General features: G+C 36.4%; 1 protein-coding gene across 3 annotated transcripts; it reads left to right on the plus strand.

Moving 5' to 3' along the window:
- The first annotated feature begins 964 nt into the window (after positions 1-964).
- Positions 965-22,657, plus strand: LOC110692420. 3 transcript variants are annotated; one of them, XM_021869414.1, is made up of 10 exons: positions 965-1,297; positions 1,489-1,576; positions 2,102-2,251; positions 7,462-7,593; positions 11,363-11,426; positions 11,518-11,565; positions 11,660-11,734; positions 14,041-14,105; positions 21,591-21,681; positions 22,205-22,657. In XM_021869414.1, exons 1-10 carry the CDS (start codon positions 1,054-1,056, stop codon positions 22,259-22,261), a joined length of 1,014 nt encoding a protein of 337 aa, XP_021725106.1. In that variant the 5' UTR covers positions 965-1,053; the 3' UTR covers positions 22,262-22,657. The 3 variants fall into 3 exon arrangements, with proteins under 3 accessions (XP_021725106.1, XP_021725108.1, XP_021725107.1); XM_021869415.1 differs by having other exon boundaries at positions 967-1,297; positions 11,518-11,556; XM_021869416.1 differs by lacking the exon at positions 11,518-11,565.
- Positions 22,658-23,360: the final 703 nt, after the last annotated feature.

A 23,360-nucleotide genomic window follows, 5' to 3' on the forward strand; every position in this document is an offset into this window, starting at 1 on the left:
ACAATCTCTTCCTTCTGGTGCAGATGTTTCTCCAAGATGGTCGGACCTCCAGCAGTACTCCAAACGGATGCTGAGGTCCATTACCCGGTCAGAAAAAAGACCTGGTCCCTGGGTTGCATCAGGTCAACCTCGAACGTATCACCGCCTTGCTGGCTGAGGTAACTTGTCTAACATTTCAAATCTTAATGCCTGTCTTTTCTAAAAATACCAACTATGTCATTGATTTGTCGCTTGTACTATGCAGACGATGCTTATGGTGGACAGGCTCAAAACTCCGTTTAACAAAAAGCAGGAGGAGGTAAGAGACGCCAAAGTCCGAGCGGCTAAGGCTATTGACTCTGCTCAATATCGAATTACAATGCATGATATTAAGACTAAGGTGGAGAGAATGACGCAGGAGGAGACCATAAAAGAGCTGACGATTGCGCTGGAGACAGCCAAACAGAAGGCGTCTGACCTGGAGCTTGAGCTCAAAAATGCCCAGTCAAACCTTAAGGCTCTCGAGGGTGCTGACAAAGAGAGCAGACTTAATACGGGGTACAAGAGAGTATACAAACTAGAGGAAGTACTAATGTAGGTTTGATATGCATTTGCAAATGCATAACAAATACTAAAGTATTGAAAAACACCTGGGGGTGAGATAAAGGAGGAGAGAGATTGATAAGTGGGACTACTTTTACATGTATCACTGAAAGCTTATATAATATCATTGACTATGTAGTAATATTATTTCTACACATAGTTAGTACCACTTAAGGAATATATAGTACCACTGCATACATACATAGTACCACTAAATGTTTAATGGTACTATTTGATCATCCAGTGATACTATTATCACCCAATGATACTACTTAATTCAAACTATACATTTTCGTGAAATGACCCTCATACTCCTTATTATGCATTTCCTAATACCTCACTAACCCCCTTTGGAAGGCCTCGTACAAACTATACATAAACTTGGATGGATTGCTTTGGAAAAGTAACTAAAGACTAGAACCACTAACCAGTACCATTGTAGTGAGCAGAGAGCAAGAGGAAGAGCTTAGGATGACAAGCACAGCAGCAATTGCACAGCCGTGCATCAACCATCACCATCTTTCCTTCAACCATGGCTATTCTCTCTCCTCTTCCGCCATTACAACAACCACCTTCTCCTCTCCCAGACTCCATGTTTACAAAGCTTACAATTCCATCCAAATTAACAACAATCCCAACTACCATCAAGGCCAACAACACTCTCGCAATTCCACGAATTCAACCACTTTTCCCTCAATTCCGCGCAATTCCACTGGTGGGTTTTTCTTGTCTCACCCTCATTTTTTTTTTTTTTTTTTTTTTTTTTATATTAAATTTTCTTTTATAGGGTGTATAATTGGAAGAAGAATTGTCCTATCGGACCGGAACCTCCGCGAAACCCAAATTTTACTGATGTATGTTTATTTTAACGTTTACTATTGTGTTTTTTTTCCTTCTGTGATGCAGGTGCTAGTGATTCTGAGTTGAGGGCAGTTCTTGAACTTGCTACAAATTCTGAACTTTTGGAGATTGAAAAAATCCTCTTTGGACCCAGGTAATTTTTCTGCTGTACTGCATTTTTTCAGGGATTTTGTAGTATATGAATTTTTGATGTAAAAATGTTATTAGTTCAGATTCTGGGCATTATAAATAGTGTGTGGTTCAAATTTTCATTGGCATAAATTTATATGTATTGCATATAAGGAGCCAGTCATGGTAACAGTGAAAATCAAACATTAACTACACTTGTTTTTGTCCTGCATTTCAAAGTTAATACCGATTTTTGAAATACATTCGGTGCTTATATGCAATGCTAAGGGATCTACTATGTCAAATGCGAAGTATATATAAATCACTTACACCATTCGACTTTAGTATGTCACATTTGGTTAGAGATCTTTCATAACAAGACTCTTATTTACTTTGAAAATTTGCTTACTAACAAGTCATAGCATTGAAGATGGTCTTGATATATTAATTAGAATGGAGGGAGCATATTTTTTTTAGGAATTTCATGATAATTTAGGTTTGTAATTCTCTGATTCTTAAAAATATTTTACCCTTTGCTGTGGTGTCGCAGCTACCTTAGTCCCCTGCTAAAATCATTAAGTAATGGGATTGAACTGGATCGATTCATGATTGAGGAGGACTTTGAACAGCGAGAACATTTCATTGAAGTTCTTGAGTCTCGATTTTTATATCTTGCGGCTGACGCTCGTTCTACATTAAGGTTAGTCCTCTTTAAAACTGATCATTTTTTTTGTTCCTGTGCTACTTTGTGTGTCTCAGTGTTTGCTCTTAAATAACTTTATTGGTGCCTTTCATCTATATGTCTGTTGTGGTTTATGTCGAACTTTGAATAGCGACCTTGCAAGCTTACCTTTTTTCAGTAGTAGTTGCACCCCTTTACTTTTTGCTGTGTGTGTGTGCGTGTGATTTCTTCTATTACAAGCCTTCTATTTCCCTAAATTGATTTTTGTTCACTTGCTCTTAAGGTTTTCTTATTTTTTTTTTTCCTTCTTTTTTTTCCTTTTCCCTTTTCCCTTTTCCCTTTCCCTGGGGTGTAAGTGGTTGGGGAGAGGAGTTGATAGACCGAAGGATTCACTTTGAGTATTGCATTTTTACAGTGAAGTACATAAGGAATTCACAATTGATATAACCTTTTGTAATGGAGAAAGTATGCTGCCCTTGTGTGAATTGGATGTAATCAGCATCTTCATAAAAGTATGTTTGCACTAATATTTTGTTCAAGTATGTTCTTACAGAATAATCAAGCATGCATATTATTCTTAATTCTGCATTGACTGAAAATCTATGTCTATGGAGGGTTAGTTTTGTTTTTAGACAATTTTTGGTTATTGCTCAAAGCATGATGTGTTGATGATGTAGAATTTTTTTTGCTGTTAAACAGACCTCTTAAGATCAAACAACATGCAAGCACCACTTGAAACAAACTCTAGCCATTTAATGTCCTTTGATAATTAGTGTCTTTAAAACCCTCATTTATTCATTAGATTCTTCATATTCCTAGCATTTTTGTGAGAATCACTACTTTCTTTCTCTAAACCTCAGCTATTCTTTCTCTAAAGGGCTAGAACAAACCCTAAAAAAAATACACTCCTAAACTAGCCTAATCTACTCTAATGTTTTCTCGCTAAAACTAAAAATGAAAATCTGAAAAATGAATTTAAAGTCTCTTAATACCCCAATTGGGTATTTAAAGTAAGCATAAAAGGAATATAATGATAAAAGAAAAGAAAAGAAAAGGAAAAAAGAATTAAGGAAATCGAAATAAAAAAAGAAAAAGACAAATGAAGAAGGAAAATCAGCACCTTCTTCCATATTCTTTTCGTGGCTGCTCAATTCACAATCATCAGATCATTGGCCATCATCAACATCAATAGCAATCAATGGTCATCATCTGCAAATCACCATCGACTGCCATTATTATTGATCAATAAACGAGACTATTTGATCTCTTTGAATGAAATCCAGCCCAAAACAGGGAATCAATTCGGGAAAGAGGGTGTAGGCTGCCGGCGGAAGCAGATATTCAAGGCACAAAGCTAGTCGAAACTAACAATATGTGGGCGCAACTTGTTTCTGCTGCATGCTGGAGCTGCAGTTGAGTGCTGTGGGCCAGTGCCTGCAGGGACGAGATGGGATGTGTGATGATTTGATGGGGTTGGTGTTGGTTGTTGATTGGCTGCCGCGGTGGTGAGGTGAGGTGAGGTGCTGCTATTGTGGTATTGCTTAAGTGAGCAAGGGCTAGTAATGTTGGTGAACTGCCGCATAGGTGAATTGCTTGGAGGATGGAATTTTGTGCATGGAATGCAGGGGAGTGTGGCAAGAAAGTGAAGGTTTCGAGTTGATGTTGTTAGGCAAGGCTATGAGGATGTAGAGGTTGGTTTTGGATGGTGGAAAGTCTTGTGAACTACTTGCTTTGCTATTTGTTTGTGTGGAAGTATAGATATGGTAGTATTGTTGTGAGGTACCGCTGGCTAGAGTAGTGTATGATCGGGTGTCTTGTGGTGTACGTTACTTGTTAGATGTTTGGTGATGGGAGAGAAAATTGAGGCTTTTGTGGTGTACTATAAGGAGTGGGTGGCGAAGGAAGTTTTTTCTCTATATATAGAGTTAGGCCCTATTCACTTCACCTTAAAAAAAAATAATATCCGTAAAAATAATGTAAAAATAAGTTTAGTTCAATAAAAATAATTTCAGTTAAGAAGAAATAAGTTTAGTTAAGTAAAAATCATTAACTTCAAATACTCCCTTTGTGTTTTAATAAGTGTTACACTTACTAAATACGACTGTGTTTTAATAAGCGCTACACTTCCTTTTTTGGCAAACAACTACATTAAATATAATATTTCTCTCCTCTCATGGTCCCCACCCAAAACCACTACTACTTTTTTATTATTTCTTTTCTCACATATTCATTACTTTTCAATAAACTATTAACTTCACTATCTTTCTTTTATAATTTTTTAATACTCTAACTAACCCACTTACCTCTTATTCTATTTAAGCCAATTTTATTGCCTAAAACTATGTGCCGGTCAAAGTGTAACACTTATTAAAACACAGAGGGAGAAAGAAATATAATAGAATATTAGTAAAAATTATTTCATTTTAATAATAATTAAGGAAAAATTACTTTAAATAATCCAACCTTTGCCCCATCCCAAAATAAATCAACCTTGGATTATTCCAGAATAATCCAACCTTTTACCTTCATCTTCCCATATCAACCCAACAGGTCATCGGTATAACCGGTTGCCTTGCCTATGTGTCATTTTCTTATTGGTTTATTTTTTAATTTACAATTTTTTTTTTCTAAAAAAACCACCCCACTTCTTCTCTCTCCTCTCTCTTTCTCCATGACCACCAACACCAATTCCTTTCTCTCTCCTTTCCTTCCATGGCTAACCTCCATTATTACCACCATCTTCCTCAATTACCATCTACCTCACCTCCCGTCCCTCTTACCAACCAATAAGAACACCACGAACCCAAAACCTCACCACCCCCACTCACCAAGAACCACCACCACCAAGCCATCACCACGAATCTAACCACTCCCAAGCACTAAGAACCACCACAAATTAAAAACACCAAACCCCGAAAAACCCTCAAACCACTATTTTTGGGCGGGCTGATTTTATGGCATGGCGTTATTATTCGGTAGGGGGGCTGATTTTGTGTAAGCGAGGGGTTGTTTCGGGTGTGGAGCGGTGAGTATAGGGTAGGGGGCTGATTTTGTGTGGCCTTGTGGGTGAGGGGTTGTTTGGGGGCGGTGGTTGTTTATGGGGGGGGGGTGAGAGGTTGTTTGAGGACAATTTTTCTAGGTGAGGTGTGGTTTTGGTGTTGGTGTTGGTGGGTGGTTGGGTGCAGATTAGATGTTGGTGGTGTTGCTGGTGGCCCTGGTGCGGTTTTAGTGTTAGTGGTGGTTGTTTTCAGTGCTTGTGGTAGGTGGTGTTGGTCATGGAGGAAGGATGAAGGAGGTGGTCATGGGGGTGTAGATTTGGGTGGTGGTAATGGAGGAAGATGGTAGGATGGAGGAGAAAGTAAGTGATGACTGGTTGTTTAGGTAACCGATCATTTGGGTTCATTATGGAAAGAAGGGTATAAAGGTTGGATTATTCTGGAATAATCCAAAGGTTAGTTTATTTTGGGAGAATGGGGCAAAGGTTGTATTATTTAAAGTAATTTTTCCTAAAAGTAATTTAAGTTTAGAAATAATAATTTCAGTTCAGTAAAAATAATTTTAGTTCAACGAAAATTAGATGAAGTGAATAGGGTTGACTTAAAGAACCAAAAATGCTGCAAGCATTTGATTACATTATCTAAATGAAATTAGAGAAAGTAAAAGTGTAGAAAACAAAAGAAATCAATGTAAAATGAATGAAAATGATTACAAAAATAACCTAAAATCTGCTCCTATAAGTGCCATAAGAGAAAGTAAAAGTGTTGAAAACAAAACAGTGTCGAGCACATAATTTATTGTTTATATGACAGTTAAGCTAGCCAATATAATATGTTAGAAAGGCTATAATGCCCTAAAGATATAAAGCACATATATAGTATATGAAACCCAAATAGTTGACGGGGGACGCAATGGATTGGAGGATTAAGCTTCAATACACATGATAGGTAGCTCGAAGGAAAAGTGAAACATAATGAATTGAAGGAATTTTGTTTGAAAGCTTTGTTTAAAATGCAATGGGGAGAGAGAAAGAGTGTGGTTCCCTTTTCCCCAAAAATCTTACCTTAGAAGCCACTTCAATGGTGAGAGAGAAAGAGTGTGGGAGAGAAGAGATCGATATGAGAGTGAAATCAGCATAAGCTAGGCTAACCAAATTAAGCAATTGAAGCATGTAAAGGAGAAAAAGGTAAATACACATTTTGAGGGGTAAAGGGTATTCATAAGGTTTTCCAATTGCCAACTTGTGGCTTTTTAAAGGTTATAGATTCAAATGAAAAAGTAGGGGAATATGAAGCAAAGGAAAATATATGGATTAAGGCAAGTGGAGTTTGTCCCCATGTGAAAAATAAGAGCATATTAGCCATTCTATAGAAAAAAAAAAAAAAAAAAAAAAAAAGAACCCATACTAAATAAGGAAATGGTGTAACAATTATGATGTTTTCGTTTTAGGGAAATGATGAAACTATAACCAATCTTGTGCAATAGTGGTTTATTGTTACCACATCATGTGTTAGTAGTTATAATTTCACACTTTGATGACATTATTCAAACATAATATTGTATTAATATTGATGTAAGCAATATTTGTTTGACATTAAACGATATAAAAAATGAATCTTTTTTTTTAAGTAAATTTGTATATGAATTTGATGATATTAAATATACTAGTCTATAATACTTGTTATAAAAGCTATAATTTGTTTTATGTAAATCAAAAGTTATACTTATGGGATTAAGGCTTTGATTGATTGATTGTTTGATGTAAATCAAATGCTAGTAATTTAATAAAACTCAAACTCTATTACAATCTCTTATTAATTAAATTATTTATTGGTTTAGGTGATAGCTTAGGTGGCATAATTTTAATATTTAGAAGGTGGCATAATAATTTCTTGTTCTATAAGATGCCAAGTGGTGTGCTCTTGTGCTTAGAAAAACATGCATTAAAGTTATGTGATATGATAAGAACAATATTTGTGATAATGGAGTTTATTTTTTTATTTTTTTTTTCCTGTTATTGCTCCAATAAATTTGCAGTCATCTTGAAATAGAGGTTTGCCATGAAGTTTGTTATTGTTCATTCGCTGAGAAGGCGCAGATGTTTGTTTATTTTGGTTACGCTTTATGATGTCATAAAACATAAATAAATGCTGACTGGAGTTGTCTCCTTAAGTCCTTGAACATTATAGTTACTCAATACATGTGACTCATTATCTTGTATATGTGAACAGAGGGTGGAGGCCATCATATAGAAATGTCTTGCTTGATGTGAGAAAAGAATTGAAAATTCCATGCTCTAAAAAATTATCGACTGATGACTTGGAGGTGGAGATCTTTATTCATATACTTGGGGAATGTTCAAGGTAAATGTTGCTAATTCATACAAATAATAAGAAGCTACTTTCTTATTTAACTATGAAAGTACAACAATATTATATCTTTGTACTATTATCTTGCTTAAATTTGGGCTTTGTGCCTTTGGAGATTTTGCTAGATTGAAAAGAGAGTTGTGGAGATTGTATCGTGACTAAGGGCTCGTTTGGTTCACCATATTTTCGCAAGTCCGATCTTGTGGATGATGGTTTGAATTGACCAAACTTTGACCTTATGTGGATGATTATCTATAAAGAAAAATTAAATCATGTGGGGTCTTGTTAGATTTTGTAATAATGTGCACTTTATAAATGTATAATTTTTATAATTTTTTGGAAAAATTGAAACCAATAATCCCACCTTTGGCTCATCTGCTCAAAACAATCCCACCTTTGCGTATTCCGGAAATAATCCCACCTTTATACCCCATATTCTCAAAATGAGCCTTTTTACTTATAACCGGTTTAACAGGTTAATTTTTAAATTTTTAATTTTAAATTTTAATTTTAAATTTTAATTTTTTAATTTTTACCTTTATACCCCCTTCCCTCCTCCTTCCTCACCACTCTCCACCTAGAAATCACCTCCATAACCACCACAATTCCATAACCACCACCTAACCACGACCCCCATTAAATAACCAAACTTCTCTCACGCTCACCCCCACCGTCAACTTAATCGATTTCCTCGATCACAGAATTACTGGGACGCTTGAATCGCTTTCTCGTGTTTGTGAAAAATTAGGGGTTCGATTGAAGGAAATTGGGGTTTCTTTTGTTGAAATTGACATTCATGAAGAGCTTTCTCATCCTCATCATCATCGCAAGTTTGCTGGAAGGAGATTTTTACTTCTCAAGATTTTTTTTTGTTAATTTAGCAACAATTTTGAACATGTTTATGTATAAATTGATATATATGATCTGGTTTATTTACTGCCTTGCCGGAGTTATTTTTGTTGTCCTCGTTTTGATTGATTTCTTTGGTGTATTGGCTGTTAGATTGTGATAATGGTGTGCATCGTGCTCTAAAGTTTGAGAATTACTGTAAAATGAACATCACCTGGTTTTAATGGGATTGATAACTTAGGGAAGGGGCGGGGTTTTCTGTTCGGCGAGGTAGGGTAGGGGGTGGGGGTTGCTGTTCAGTAGGGAAGGGAGGAAGGTGGGTAGGAAGAGGGAAGGGGGAAGGAGAAGGAATCGGGGAAGAGGGAAGGAGGGAGCCAGGGAGGTGGCTGCCATGTTCGGCAGGGGAGGGAATCAAGGAAGAGGTGGGTCCGACAGGGGAGGGCGGCTGATCCGGCGTGCAGCTAGTCCGGCAGGGGGAAGGGAGCTTCGGGGAAGGAAGGGGAATTTATTTTTTTGTTTTCTTATTCCTTTGTTTTTTAATTCCTTTATTTTTTAAAAAACCAATTAGAAGGTGACACGTGGCAGTCACCTTCTGAAATCGATTGCTAATTCCTCAAACCGGTAAAAGGTTCATTTTGAGAATATGAGATATAAAGGTGGGATTATTTCTAGTATACGCAAAGGTAGGATTATTTTGAGAAGATGAGCCAAAGGTGGGATTATTGGTTTCAATTTTTCCTAATTTTTTTCATTACGAAATTAAAGATATTAAATTGATAAAAAAACCGCACATAAAACGATGATTTGGTTTGAACATATTTTTTTTTTTCTGATGTGACTTATTTTTTCTAAAAGGAAAAATTGCTTTAAATAATACCACCTTTCACCCGTCCGCTAAAAACAAGTCCACCTTTTGTTTATTTCGAAATAATACGACCTTTGGGGGGTGTCTGCTTTAAACAAGTTATTTTACCTACAACCTGAATAACCTGTTAAATTTTTTTTCCTTTTTAATAAATTCATTTAACAACTCTTAATAACAACTTTAATTATAATTTTTAACAATTAATATATTTTAAAAAAAATTCTTAAAAAAAAAAAAAAAACAACTCCTCCGGCCACCCACCAGCCACTGCACACCAGGCCAACCTAATCCCAGCCCCCGGCGCTGGCCACGCTTGGATTCTTTCTTCCCCGGCGCCGCCGTCGACACCGACCCCCTTCCCCTGCGCGCACCCCTTCCCTCTTCCCGGACGCTGGCTTGAACCACCGAAACCCCTTCCCCAAAACCCTCCCTCCCCCGCAAAACCACTAAAAACCCATCCTTCACCCTCAAAAAACCCTAACCGAACCCCTAGTGGTGGCTGGGGAGGTCCGATTCGGGCTTTTCGAGGGTAGGGGATGGGTTTTAGGTTGTTTTGCGAGGGAGGGAGGGTGTCGGGGAGGGGGGTTTCGCCTTGACATTGTCGATGGTGTTCGAGCTCTCAACCTCCAAGGTAATGGTCTTTCCAATCAAAGTCTTGACGAAAATCTGCATACCTCCCCTCAAACGAAGCACTTGATGGAGAGTAGACTCCTTCTGCATGTTGTAGTCGGCCAAAGTACGACCATCCTCAACGTCTGAAGGGGTGGGTAGGTGGTTTGTCGGGGGTGGCTATTGGGGTTTCTAAGTGGGTAAGGTTTTCGGCAATGGGTGGGTAGGTGGTGTTTTCGTTTGTACGGCCGGTGGTGGTGGAGCTGCGTGCCGGCGCTAGTGGAGTCGCTGCGTGTGGGGGAGGGGGAGAGGAGGTGGCTGGATCGTGGGGGAGGGGGATGGGGATGGGGATGGGTGGTTTTTTTTTTTAAAAAAAAAAATAATAATTTTAAAGAAGTTAAAAAAATTATATTTTTAGACAAATAAAATGATGACACGTGTCCATATAACCTATTAATCAGGTTACCAACAGGTTACAGCTTGTTTAAAGCGGACACCCCCCAAAGGTCGTATTATTCTGAAATAAACAAAAGGTGGACTTGTTTTTAGCGGACGGGTGAAAGGTGGTATTATTTAAAGCAATTTTTCCTTTCTAAAATAAGTAAAAATAAGTTAAACTAAACATGGCCTATCACTAATAAGAAAGAAACAATATTGGAGTATACCTTAGGCTATTGTGATGTCAAAGTCTAATGTTCTTAAGACATAAGGCAACCTACACGCAACCTTTTATAAGGGGGCCTTACGAGTGATTGCTGTCTTATTCACTTAACTTGTTTCCACACAGAATGTATACTTTGATTTCTATAAATCTAAGAAAGTTTATTGAACTTATTAATACATGATTTTTACTAACTGCCCACATTCAAATACAAGAACAATAGTAAAGTGGAAAAAAGCGAAGGCTTTATAGAAAAATAGGAAATCTTGTAAACCTCTTTAGAAGTGGACATGTATAATGGGACTTCTCAAAATTGAACATTAGGTGATTTCAGTGAGATAGAGCTTGGAAGGCATATAATGGATTTTTTATTGGGATGAAAGGAGCAAGAAAAGGTTATGTAAATTGTAGATTAGATAGGATTTTATAAACTTTTCCAGTAGGTGAAAGCATTTTGCTTTTAATGCGGGCAATGATTGTTTTTAATTAAAGTACTCCGTATAAGATTTAATAAGCAATATGCGAGCTATCTGGTGCATAAGGTGTTTTCTTTGTGCAGCTATGTGTTAAGTATAGGCCAGGTTTATAGAACTAGAAATATCTCGTCAGATTTCAGATTGTATTTGTTTAATAATCCAATACTTTAACTATATGGACATGCCGTGTGCTGTCATCAACTGCTAATAAAAAATTTAGTTTTTATGAGCATGATTTGATACATTGACTGAAATTATTAACCATTTCCCTTTTGATGTATTCATATTTGATTATTATTTCAGAGACTGGGATACTGCTGCTGCACTAAAAGTTGGATCAGCAGAACTATGTTCTGTGCTTCTTAAAGTATTGCGTCTTTTACGTCTTTCTCTAAATTTGTATATTTCTTTTATACTTTTTATTGGATTGTGTAATTTTTCCTTAGTTTTGTGTTTAGGGTGGTCAATTGATTTCGATGTTGAAGCTTTCTGAATTGGTAAGACATGTACGATCATGTAGATAATCAGGGAATTTGGATCCTCACTTGCTATTTTCCCCGCTTTCCTCCTAATAGTCTGCAGTTTTGTGTCCCTTGCTAGGTTACAACTAGGCTATCAGGAAAAATGCTCTTTGAAGCAGCTAAACATAAGCTGGATAGCAAAGTTGTTAAAAAGGTGTGTATTCATATTTAAACAGATCTATATAGCTATTTGTAAATGAGACTATGAGGTTGTTTATTTTTATTACCTCCCCATCTTTAGACATATGTGTGTTACCAGTGAGGAAACAGTTTGCGTATGGTTTGGACACAAATCATGTTGAACTCACTGCTTTGAATTTAGATGTGGCAAAGAGTAAGATTTTGCATCCATATCAATGGTGGTAATTCCTTTATGGCCTGTTTGGATATGTGAATTTCATTTGAAATTCCAATTTAGGCCAAATGTGTTGTTTGGGTGATACAAGATTTTGGATTTGTATTTTGGCCAAGTTCAGCCTTTACAGAAATAAATTCAATTCAACAATATTTCAAATTCCATCTCAAATCCTATCATTTCAAATTCTAACTTCTCCCTTATCTTCCTCTCTCTCTTCAACTGACTCAATTGAGTCAACTTGGTCCTTCCTTCTCCAATTCGGTCAAGCTTCAGCTTTGGAAGCTCAGCTACCGTCTCTAGAACTCCTGCGTCGATCTCACAATCAGTCAATCGGACACGTAAAGCTCCTGCACGCCGCCGCCGATATTCTCACCATTGTCGGTGATTGTTGCAGAAGTTCCGTCACCGGCGATGATGGAGGCTTCGTTCTACTACAAGACTGGTTTGATTTGGCATGAGATGAAGATTGATTTGGCGAATGATTGTTGTGAGAAAGCAACGGATCTTGTTGTGAAGGTTGATTCGATTTCTGACCTAGGAGAGAGAAAGTTTGGCGATTCTTGCTCGATTTGGTGAATGATTCTTGCTCGATTTGACCTAGGTTGAAATTGTGAAGGCTGAAATTGATTCTTGATCGATTTGGCGAATGATGTTGCTCGATCTGAATATTTCAAAGTTAAAATCTGAAATTCCAGAATTGAAATTCTGATGTTTCCCAAACACCCAACAAAGGAATTGAATATCAAGATTTCGAATTCTGAAATTCAATTCCAACATTTGAAGTGACTATCATGTTTCCAAGCACAACCTTATCGGAATTTACATCTCTTGGAATTATCATTCACGAGATGAGTTGATTTGGGGAAGGTGGTATGGTTTCATGAACTTGCTGTGCTTGCAGATTCAGTCTTACTCTCTGTCTTTCTTTTTTTTTTTTTACTGCATATTCACGTTTAAAAATTCTTTTCAGTTCTCACTTTGTAGCTTCAATTGAACCTCTAAGTTCTTGTTAACGTTATTATTTTATTACATAGATTTGTATCAAGTACATGGTGGATACTGGATATAGTCTTATCTATAATTCTCTACACATTTTTCTGCTGTTTTTTTAGTAGTGCAGAGACTGATGAGCATAATTTCCAATATTGTGATGCTTGGGTGCTGAAGTATAACTGTAATATTTCTCTATGCTGGTAGAAATACAATTATTTTGTGTGGAAGAAGGTCAAGGTAGAAATTGCAGGCTGTTTTATTTTGCTTGGCATATGTAGTCGAAGTGAACTAGAATTACTGCCAGTCTTGCAACTTGGTCAATTTGTTGCAGTAATTGGTCAATTAGACGTGTAGTTTTTTTAGAGCAATCTGCATAAATATGAATTGATGAGAAGAGGCTGCCTAAGTAGAGCTTGGGCAAACCTACGCTGTAGGCACCTGGCAAAACTGTCATGGATGCCCAATTTTTGAACCCAAAACTCATAAAAACAAACAGAACTGAAATATACTCAAATTAGATGATCCAAATATGACGTGTACACAAATTTATTGAATATGAAATCAATGCTAAGTCTTTGACCAATATTTATCCGAAATAAAATTGTAGCCCTGACTGAACTGATTGTAATGGTTAATTCGTCAAGGTGAACGCATTATTTCTTTTGCTGATAGCTGTTTTGGTAGAATAATTTATGGCGTAAAAGTGTAAATGCTTGGTAGGTATATTATCTAATCTAGTACGAGTATAATAACCCATGTCAATAAGTGTCATAGAGTTACTGCTAAGTGCTAATTGCTAAAGGGCTTATAATAACCAATATTTATGAAGAGCCTAAAAGTGTTTTATTTGTTTTATCACGTTCCCTCCTAAATTTTTAACCAAGTACCCCCCCCCCCCCAAAACTCCTAATTATTAGCTTCACTCAAAGTGAGATTAAACACACTCTCACAATGACTTGTGAATCACTAAACGCTCATTGTCTATCAAGAAAGTTCTTTATATATCCATCTTTGTTCCCTTTGTATTTGCAAGTAATGGCATGGCTTATTTAACTATCAATTTTTATTCCATTATTTAAACTTAGGACTCTGTGTGGTTTTTTTTGTAGGGGCTTACTGGGGCTGCATCAAAGTATCTTGGGTTTCACAGTCTAGCTGCATTCATTGGTCCAATGTAAGTGACTGTGCCCTAGCTTTCTTTTCCTTTTTTAATTTTTTAATTTTTACTTTCTCTTCTTTTTTTATTTTATTTTTGATGAATTCTCAGGGTCTGATATGTTCACTTATTCAGTTAACTCCATTACCCCTCCTTTAGGATGATGCAATTGAACATAGTTTACTCCATTACCCCTCCTTTGTTCATTTTCATTTTTTTTTCATTCTGATTAGAGAAGACATGAATTTGCCAAATAGTCTAATAGAGTTAACATTGATTGCCATCTGCTATAGTTAGTCTGCCAGATTCCTTGGATAGGAGAGGGGGGTTATTTTCACTTTTGGATTTGTTACTTGTTATTGCTTTATATTCTATTCTATATGAGGTTTTCCTTTTCCCTTTGAGTACTTATCAGTGTCTTCTCCATTCTTCTTGATTTTAAATGTTTCCCCTAATCTTTTGCCCACACCAAATTCAATCAATCAATCAAAGCCTTAATCCCATAAGTGGGGTCGGCTACATGAACCAAAAATGATTATTCCGTATAGTCATCCACAAAAATCTTCCTCCATCCCTTACGATCAAATGCCTCATGCTCATGCAAATCCATATACTTCATATCCTACCTAACTCCTTCCAGCCAAGTCATTTTTGGTCTCCCTTTTCCTCGTTTAACCCCTCTATGGTCTCACTCTTCCACTCTTCTCATCGGTGCACCCTCGGATCTCCGTCTTACATGCCCAAACTAACGCAGGCGATTTTTCCCTTAGTTTGTCTAGAATGCCTACCACACCCACTTTCTTGCGAATAACCTCATTTCTGATTTTATCTCTTAGAGTGTTCTTGCACATCCATCTTAACATGTGCATTTCCGTAACTTCCATCTTTTTAATGTGCTCCTTCTTAGAAGCCCAACATTTTGTACCATACAACAACACTGTCTTCTGGCAATCCTGTAGAATTTCCCTTTCAAATGTAGGGGAATGTTTCGGTCACATAACACTCCCTTGGCCGCTCTCCATTTAAGCCATTCCGACTTAATCCCGTGGGTCACATCTTGATCAATGTCACCATTTTTCTGGATGATCGACCCAAGATATTTAAAACATTCACTCATGGTCAAGTTCTTTTCGGCAAGGTCACTACATCATCGCTTGTTCCCCTCTATGTACTAAAGTAGCATACCAAATATTTAGTCTTACACCGACTGAATTGTGTAGGTAAAATAATGAAGTATTAGGTCTTAATCTTTAGATGTAACCTTTCTTTTCAGTAAAATAGAGATTTGGAGTTGTACATTGTTAATTGGAAAAAAAAGGCATGATAGCTATACTCCATACTATAAATGTTCCGACAATTTTTTATTGGATATCTTATATGGTTTCATTTCATTAATTTGTTTCTCTAATGCCATAGCAGTTTTAATTATTTGTTTAGATACTCCCGCGTCACTATTTAGTGGTACTTTCTTAGTGGTGTTATATTTTAGGCAAATCTGTGTACTCCTTATTTTATTATGTGATGAATGGTAATGTACGTGTTTTTTTTTTTTTTTTAGTTTATTATTATTATAGTTTTTTAGTGGGTATTTGTTAGAGCTCTCGCAGCGGAAATGTGGTTTCTACTAGATAATATGAAACCGATACCTCACAAAGTTAAATAATATTTTGGGATAGACAAATAACCAATATGAAGGAAATAATAAATGTAAGAAAATAAACTTTCTTAATGCTAATAAATTTTTGACGTGAATAATGATTGAATTAATTAACTATGCATTACAACCTAAACATTTTATAATAACATAAGTGCTAAATTAGGAATGCTAAATAAGGAATGTTCTCTAAAGAACCAATGACGTACATTGTTTACTCTCCTACAATTCCTCTTGCTCTATGATTATTAATTCCCCAAAAATTAAGGAGAATTAATCTCACAATCAAGAACACTTATTTCTACAATTCTCCACCTCGTTCAAAATTAGAAAACATTCAATTTTGGACTAACGAATTTTAGTTATCCGTATCCGGTTGCAACATTTTTACAATGACTGCCTACGTACCTTTGACCAAGATCAAACCAATCGTAGTTCCATTTATTTCCCCATGTAACATAACATGGGACAATGTTCAGCAGTTCCAAACAATGTTGGAACTTGCTTCCTTATACAACTTTGGTTAACATGTCCGCAGGGTTCTCATTTGTATGCACTTTCATAAGAGAAATATTTCCTTTCTCTATAACATCTCGTACAAAATGATACCTTACATCTATATGTTTGGTACGAGCATGATGAACCTGGTTCTTGGCGAAGTGAATAGCACTTTCACGCAGTTTAGATTCACACTATCCTGCTTCAACCCCAAATCATCTAGAAGTCCCCGCAACGACAATGTTTCCTTAACTCCTTCTGCCATAGCCATATACTCGGTTTTTGTTGTAGATAGAGCCACTGTAGCCTGAAACCAACTAACTGGAGCACCATGTATCTTAATCACATAACTAGTAGTAGATCGTCTTCTATCTAGATCACCAGCATAATCCGAAAAAACAAAGCCGCTTATTTGACATGTATTTCCACCAAAGCATAAACCTTTGTCAATGGTACCTTTCAAGTACTTCAAGTACCGTAAAATCCATTTCACTGCTTCCCAATGTGCTTTACGTGGGTTCGCCATAAACCTACTAACAATACTGACTGCTTGTGAAATGTCAGGACGTGTACACACCATGGCGTACATTAAGCTGCCAACTGCAGTAGCATAAGGTACATTATCCATGTATGCCTTATCTTTTGTTGTAGAGGGAGATTGTTTACTAGAGAGCCTAAAATGTGGAGCCTATGGTATCACCACTGACTTAGCACTTTTCATCTCAAACCTTTCAATAACCCGCTCTATGTAGCCTTTTTGGCTCAAGAACAATTTTCGGCTTGATCTCTCTCTTCTAATCTCCATACCCAATATTTTCTTTGCAGCGCCCAAGTCTTTAGTCTCGAACTCTTTACCAAGTTGAATTTTTAACCTATCTATCTCTACCTTGCTTTTTGAAGCAATAAGCATGTCTACATACAATAGGGAATAAATATAATCACCTCCACGAAGTTTGCGAATGTATACACAACAATCATAACTACTTCTGGAGAATCCTTGTTTTAACATAAAAGAATCAAATCGCTTGTACCACTGTCGAGGAGATTGCTCTAATCCATAAAGTGATTTCCTCAAGCGACATACCTGATTCTCTTTACCCTCAACCTTAAATCCCTCGGGTTGATACATATAAATTTCCTCATCCAAGTCACCGAGTAAGAAGGTTGTCTTCACGTCGAGCTGAATAGAACAACACAGCACCTGAATAGAAGTATGTTTTACCACCGGAGAAAAAATTTCATTGTAATCAACACCTTCTTTCTGTGCAAATCCCTTGGCCACTAACCTAGCCTTATACCTTATTTTATCTAACTTGGAAGGATCCTCTTTTCTTTTATACACCCACTTACAACTAATAGCAGTCTTTCCCACGAGCAATGGGACTACCTCCCATATCTTGTTTTTATGAAGATATTGCATCTCTTCTTCCATAGCAACCAACCAACTCTCGCTATCCTTGTCTTTAACAGCTTGTTTGAAGGTGACCGACTCATCATCCTCCACCGAGAGTGCATATTCTACCAAGTTTACTTGCCCGTAATGCCTCAGAGGTCTTTCTGACCCAAACTTCTGAACTAGTTTATAATTCCTCTTTGGCTTAGTGGATGCCAAAGAATCCTGCTGCTGCTGTTGTAGTACACGTCTCTTCATGATCCAGATGATCCTCCTCATCTTGAAAAACACCAGGATGCTCCACTTGTCCATGACTAGAATCTTGTTGGTTTCTAGATTCTATTTCCACCACTTGAGTATTTGTAGTCATTCCAACATCACCATCATTAGGCACCATAGCTTTTGATAAAGCTACCATCGATCTTTCATCAAAGGTCACTTCCCTACTAATTACAAATTTAGAATGTTCTACACTCCAAAGGCGATAGCCTTGAACCCCTTTTGGATACCCCAAAAAGATTGCTTTCTTAGCTCTTTCATCAGGCTTATTATCCTTAACATGATAATAAGCCGTGCACTCAAAGACTCTTAAGTCTCATGTAATCTACATTACAACCTAAACATATTATAATAACATTAGTGCTAAATTAGGAATGCTAAATAAAGAATGTTCTCTAAAGAAACAATGACACATTGTTTACTCTCCAACAATTCCTCTTGCTCTATGATTCATAATTCCCTAAAAATTAGGGAGAATTAGTCTCACAATCAATAACACTTATTTCTACAGTATTTTTTTTTTTAATTATAATTATAGAAGAATGGGTTAAAAGAAATAATAAAAAATAAGCGATTTCATGCCATTTATAGAAAGAAATAAAAATGTGTCAACTAGGGACAGCTTAATAAAGAAAGTGTGTCAACTAAATAGGGATGGAGCCATAGAGGTAGTATTTTAGTTATTTATAGCCAGATGAATAATGGTAAAGTATATTTCACAAGGATTGCGACCACTAAGATTCTGAAGTAAGCTTGTTTCTTTCAACAACAATTCATCAAACTCCAAAAGATTGTGAAGCATGCATTTAGTTTGCTTATTGCCTCCAATATCAATCCATGCAATTCGTAGATGCCCAAAATAGTTGGACCCCTTCACAAGAAGTTTTGATTAGGTAGCCTAGATTAAATATCCCAACTGAAAATTAAAGGTATTTCTTTTAGTTAGGAGTCTCTATAGCTTGTGCCTAGCCTGTGGAAGTGTCATCATCCATATGAAATAGGTGTAAAGATGTCCAACTTCTTCATCGAGGGGCATTTGGTTTCTAAGAAGGAAACGGATACAAGGAGAAAATAGAATGACAAGCCCTCGGATTTATCATGTTTGTTTTAAAACAAAGGATGGGAAACACTAACATACAACCATCACCACCACTACCCCTCTATTTACTCTACAACAACCTCTGTTGTTGCTGCCCCTATCTTCCCCCTAGATTCCCTTCTCATTCGCCGCAGCCCTTCCCCTTAATTCATGGTGACTCCCTCTATCTCCCTTTCTCTTAGTTCCAATTGTTTGGTGGCTTATGGTTGTGGTTGGTTTGATTTTGGGGCAGGTGGTTGTACTGCATCCACCTAAAAGCCTACCCATTCGCTTTACTTATAGTCGGCGCAACAAAGGGTAAAAGAGTCGTAGGCAATCTGTTTCTTATGAGGAGGCAAGTGATACATGAGGATGTTAGTTATGCTGAGAAAAAATGCTCCTTTTTTGTGGAAAAAAAGAGCTACTTTTTGAGAGAAATTCATTCATAAAAGACTGTACTCATTCCTTTTTGTCTGGGGAAAATTAGCCTCTCGTATTGCTGGTGTAATTACATTCCTTTAGATAACATTATAATAATATTGCATTGTTAGTTTTCTTTCTTCTTCAGCATTCAATGTATCTCTCTTCCTCTTCTTTTCCCTCTTTGTATCTAATTTGTATGGCTTGGGGCTAGGAGTGTGTTGCTGTACTTGCATGGGCATGTGGGTCATGTAGGCCATGGCATGTTGGCAGGCATGCAGCTACCGCACAACACGGGGCTAGGCGTGCTAGCAGACGTGTAGTTGGGTGTCTTAATGAAGAAAACATTTACTTAACCGTGTATTATTTTTGAAGATCTATGCGGTGCAAACCCTTGTTGGCCCAATGAAATTGCGAAAAAAGGCCTTTAGCATGCTTTAAGATTCCAGGTTTCTAAAATTGATGAGTTGCAAGGCCTTGCCACAAGCTTATGTATTTAAGGGCTTGGATTAGGCCATAATCTCATTACATGGTGTTGTGTCGTAGTCGGTAACACAGAAGGCTTTTTATTTTGGGCTGTGACTTTTGCTACGTGGTCAAAAGGTTATGAGGGCTAAGAATCTGATCCTCAAACTGCATGACTTAGGCACAGGGTTTGCATTGCTTTTGGCTGGTGGGTAATATACCCTCGAATTCATGCTTCATTCATTCAGGTGTGAGCCATGCCTCATTCTTTTGTTCAACACTTACAGTTTGAAGATTTTTTTTAGGGCATTTGACCGTCACGTGTTTGTGAAAGGTTGATTCTTGAACATGATTTTTTACTATCTTGACTTCAATCTTCTCTTCAATCTTCTAGATTATGTGTCCTCGCAAAATCATCTTTATCAATATGGCGTGTACACTTGGCACTGATTTTGTAAATCGCTATCTACCTTCAATTTTTGTTTGAGTTTCACTTTTGCACTATTGATTTTGTGGATCTCCACCTTCATTTTCTATACAAGGAGCTTCTCATTGGTCACTTAAATTCATTCTCAACACATCTTTGTTCCGAGAAAGTCTTTTGTACACGCTGAAGACTCTCGGAAAATGAGAAGCACTAGAGAGTCTTTTGACCTGAATTTAAATGTGTAATGAATGATAAAAAAAAAAATAATAAAATAAAAAAAAAATTAGTCCCTGCGTCATATATAGGGAAGATGTGAATTATGCATGTGGGAAGCACTAGAGATTAATCAAGGTCCAATAAGGATTCCTGATCTATACTACTCCCTCCGTCCTTTTATTAAAGACCTGTATTCCTTTTTTGGCAAATCAAAAGTAAAGACCTAATTCTATTTTAAGGTTGTACTATTTGAGAATATTTTCTACTTTTTGATGAGTTGTCATCACTTTTTTGTACTAATAATGACTTTTTACATCAATTTCCAACATTCTCTCTCTCTCTCTTCAATTATTCCCAACGACTTTTTTTTTTTCTCTCTCTCTCTAACCCCATATGCACTTATGTACTTCCACCAACTTTCTTAATTTCCGTGAAAAAAAAACCCAAAAAGGGAGTATTGAATATCATGATGAAATTTTCAATATAATTTTAAACGTTTTGTGATTATTGTCCTACATTTCCTAAATGAATTATGTTTTGTGACTCTCTGTACTAATTGAAAGCAATGTAATTAAATTTGCCAACGCACTTTGACCATTATTGTGTTTTAGTAAAATTATGAAATGCTGATATTTGATTACATACATTTAAACAAATTCAATAGTATAATGCTTCCTCTGTTTATTTTGATTGCATCATTTAGTATGGGTACAAAATTTAAGAAAAAAGATTAAAAAGGTGGGAAACGTCAACTTTGCCCATGTGATACTTACAAATGAAAGAGAGAAAGGTTGGAGTGATAATAATTGTTATCACATTCACATGTGAACAATGATAGGATATTTTGTGAAAGCATATCAAATAAGGAAATGGTGCAATTTATATGTACCATTTTTTTTTATCTATTAGTAAACAAATATAGTAAAAAATTAGTATATGAATAGTGTAAAAAGTTTATATAAAACAATTGAAAAAACACATAGAATGTATGTTTACTATTCTCTTCCCCCTGCCGTGGTCTTTGTAATTAGTCACATAAATTTATCACTTTGTTGCCTTTTGTATCTTCTTAGGGTGTGGGGAACTTTTTTGGCAGACGTCGTCATCCAAATGTTGGGGACTGATTATATCAGGATTCTGCAAGCTATTTATGCCTTGGCTCAGGTACCTTTCTTATGGATCTGTCATGAAATCATACTTCTTAGATGAAAGTGTATGCCTGGTTTTCTAATTAGTCATGTAAATATAATTAATGGATGCCTTACTGGTAGAGATTTTGATCATGCTTTTATTGATTTGTCGTGTGAAAATGCGCTGTGAATTTTGTTGCTCAATATATGGCTAAATATATAAACTCGAGACAAGCTATACAAAACTCTTCTATGTGATCGTCAATTCATTAACACTCAATTCATTGTGCATCATTATCAGTTAATTATTACTGGTGACCCATTCTAAAGCTTTATTTGTAATATACTTGAATGCATTAACAGTAATCCCACCTTAGGTCATTTGTTAACCCACTTAGCACGATTCATAACCTCATCTAAAAGCGTCACACAATTAAGGGATGGTGTGGTGTCATGTAAGAATTTGTTGTACAATAAACTACTGAGTAGCAAACTTCTTTACATGTATAGTTTACACATTTCTTTTTTTAAATCTTACTTCTTTCCTTTTTGTTCAGATCCGTATTCTTCGCAGACATGGTCTATACTTGGATAAGCTGAAAGCGGGATTTTGACAAGCCACCACAGCTTCATAAACTTCTTGTGTACATTGATTATAAATTATGTATTAGTGTTCCATCTATGTATGTTATCTGTATTCATCGCAGGCATGGTCTATACTTGGGGAGTTGGGGTAAACTGAGGGGCTGAATTTTGAGAAGTTGCTGCAGTTTCATAAACTAGTGTACAGTTAATAGAATCATCTAGTTTATGTTTCATTTTCTTCATTTATCAGCTAGCATTCTGTATAGAAATATTTTTCTTTTGGTTGGTAATCTGCTAGCTGATTGGAACTCTCTGAACTAGGGGATCTGAAATACTGTACGGGTATAATTTATCCAACATAAGTTGAGTGGACTTGTGCCTGGATATCGCACTGTTGATTTGCTTTCGAAAGTCTTTCCGAATTAGAACAAAGTTTAGTCATGCTTAACACCATAGCTACACAGAAAGAATTGGATTCGAACCATTCTTTCTGCATTTAGAAAATCGTGAGTGACTATGTCGTGGTTCTCTTCATTTAAGTCCTTAAATCATGTTAGATTACCTCTTTTTTCATGTTAGAAGTCCACAAAACTGCATTTATATTTGCATTTTGTTCCGGAAGATGTCTAAAAACAGAAGCGTAGGCTGTGGCATTCTTAACCAAAACAAAGGCTCTACAAACATGCTAATGTTGTGATTGTGTCCTTTGCACATTAGGATGAATCCACTCACCTAACTCTATCTTTCTTCCTCTCTCCTGCTATCTCTGTGTTTTTACAATATTTTAATGTATGTTATATATTTGCACATACACAACAGAAAACAATTATCCATTTGTATTTTCTCATCCTTTATTGTATCTTATATAGATTTTTCAACCATTAGTTCCCTAAAATACAATGTTTATGGGAGCCCTTATAAAACAATTTTGGGGGTTCATAGTGTGTTAATGGTCTCTTCCTTGGAGATAGGGATCAAAGAAACTCACAATTAAGGTTATCGAGTTACTTGAATGTTTGACTTAGTTTGTGTTACCTATTTCGTTATGCTTACATACCTCATTTACTTAACGTTCTAGGCACTTGGTGTCTATTAGAGATTGTTAATATGTATGCCAAAAATTGTTGT

Source organism: Chenopodium quinoa, unplaced genomic scaffold (genome assembly GCF_001683475.1).
Source record: "Chenopodium quinoa cultivar QQ74 unplaced genomic scaffold, ASM168347v1, whole genome shotgun sequence".
Taxonomy (NCBI): Eukaryota; Viridiplantae; Streptophyta; class Magnoliopsida; order Caryophyllales; family Amaranthaceae; genus Chenopodium; species Chenopodium quinoa.

What these genes read in the sequence shown, in the direction of transcription:
- LOC110692420 (XM_021869414.1), top strand. Translation starts at nt 1,054, where the DNA reads ATGACAAGCACAGCAGCAATTGCACAGCCGTGCATCAACCATCACCAT. An exon ending in TATGTTCTGTGCTTCTTAAA is followed by an intron (nt 11,427 to 11,517) that starts GTATTGCGTCTT and finishes TTTTGTGTTTAG; the next exon opens with GGTGGTCAATTGATTTCGAT. An exon ending in GCTGCATTCATTGGTCCAAT is followed by an intron (nt 14,106 to 21,590) that starts GTAAGTGACTGT and finishes GTATCTTCTTAG; the next exon opens with GGTGTGGGGAACTTTTTTGG.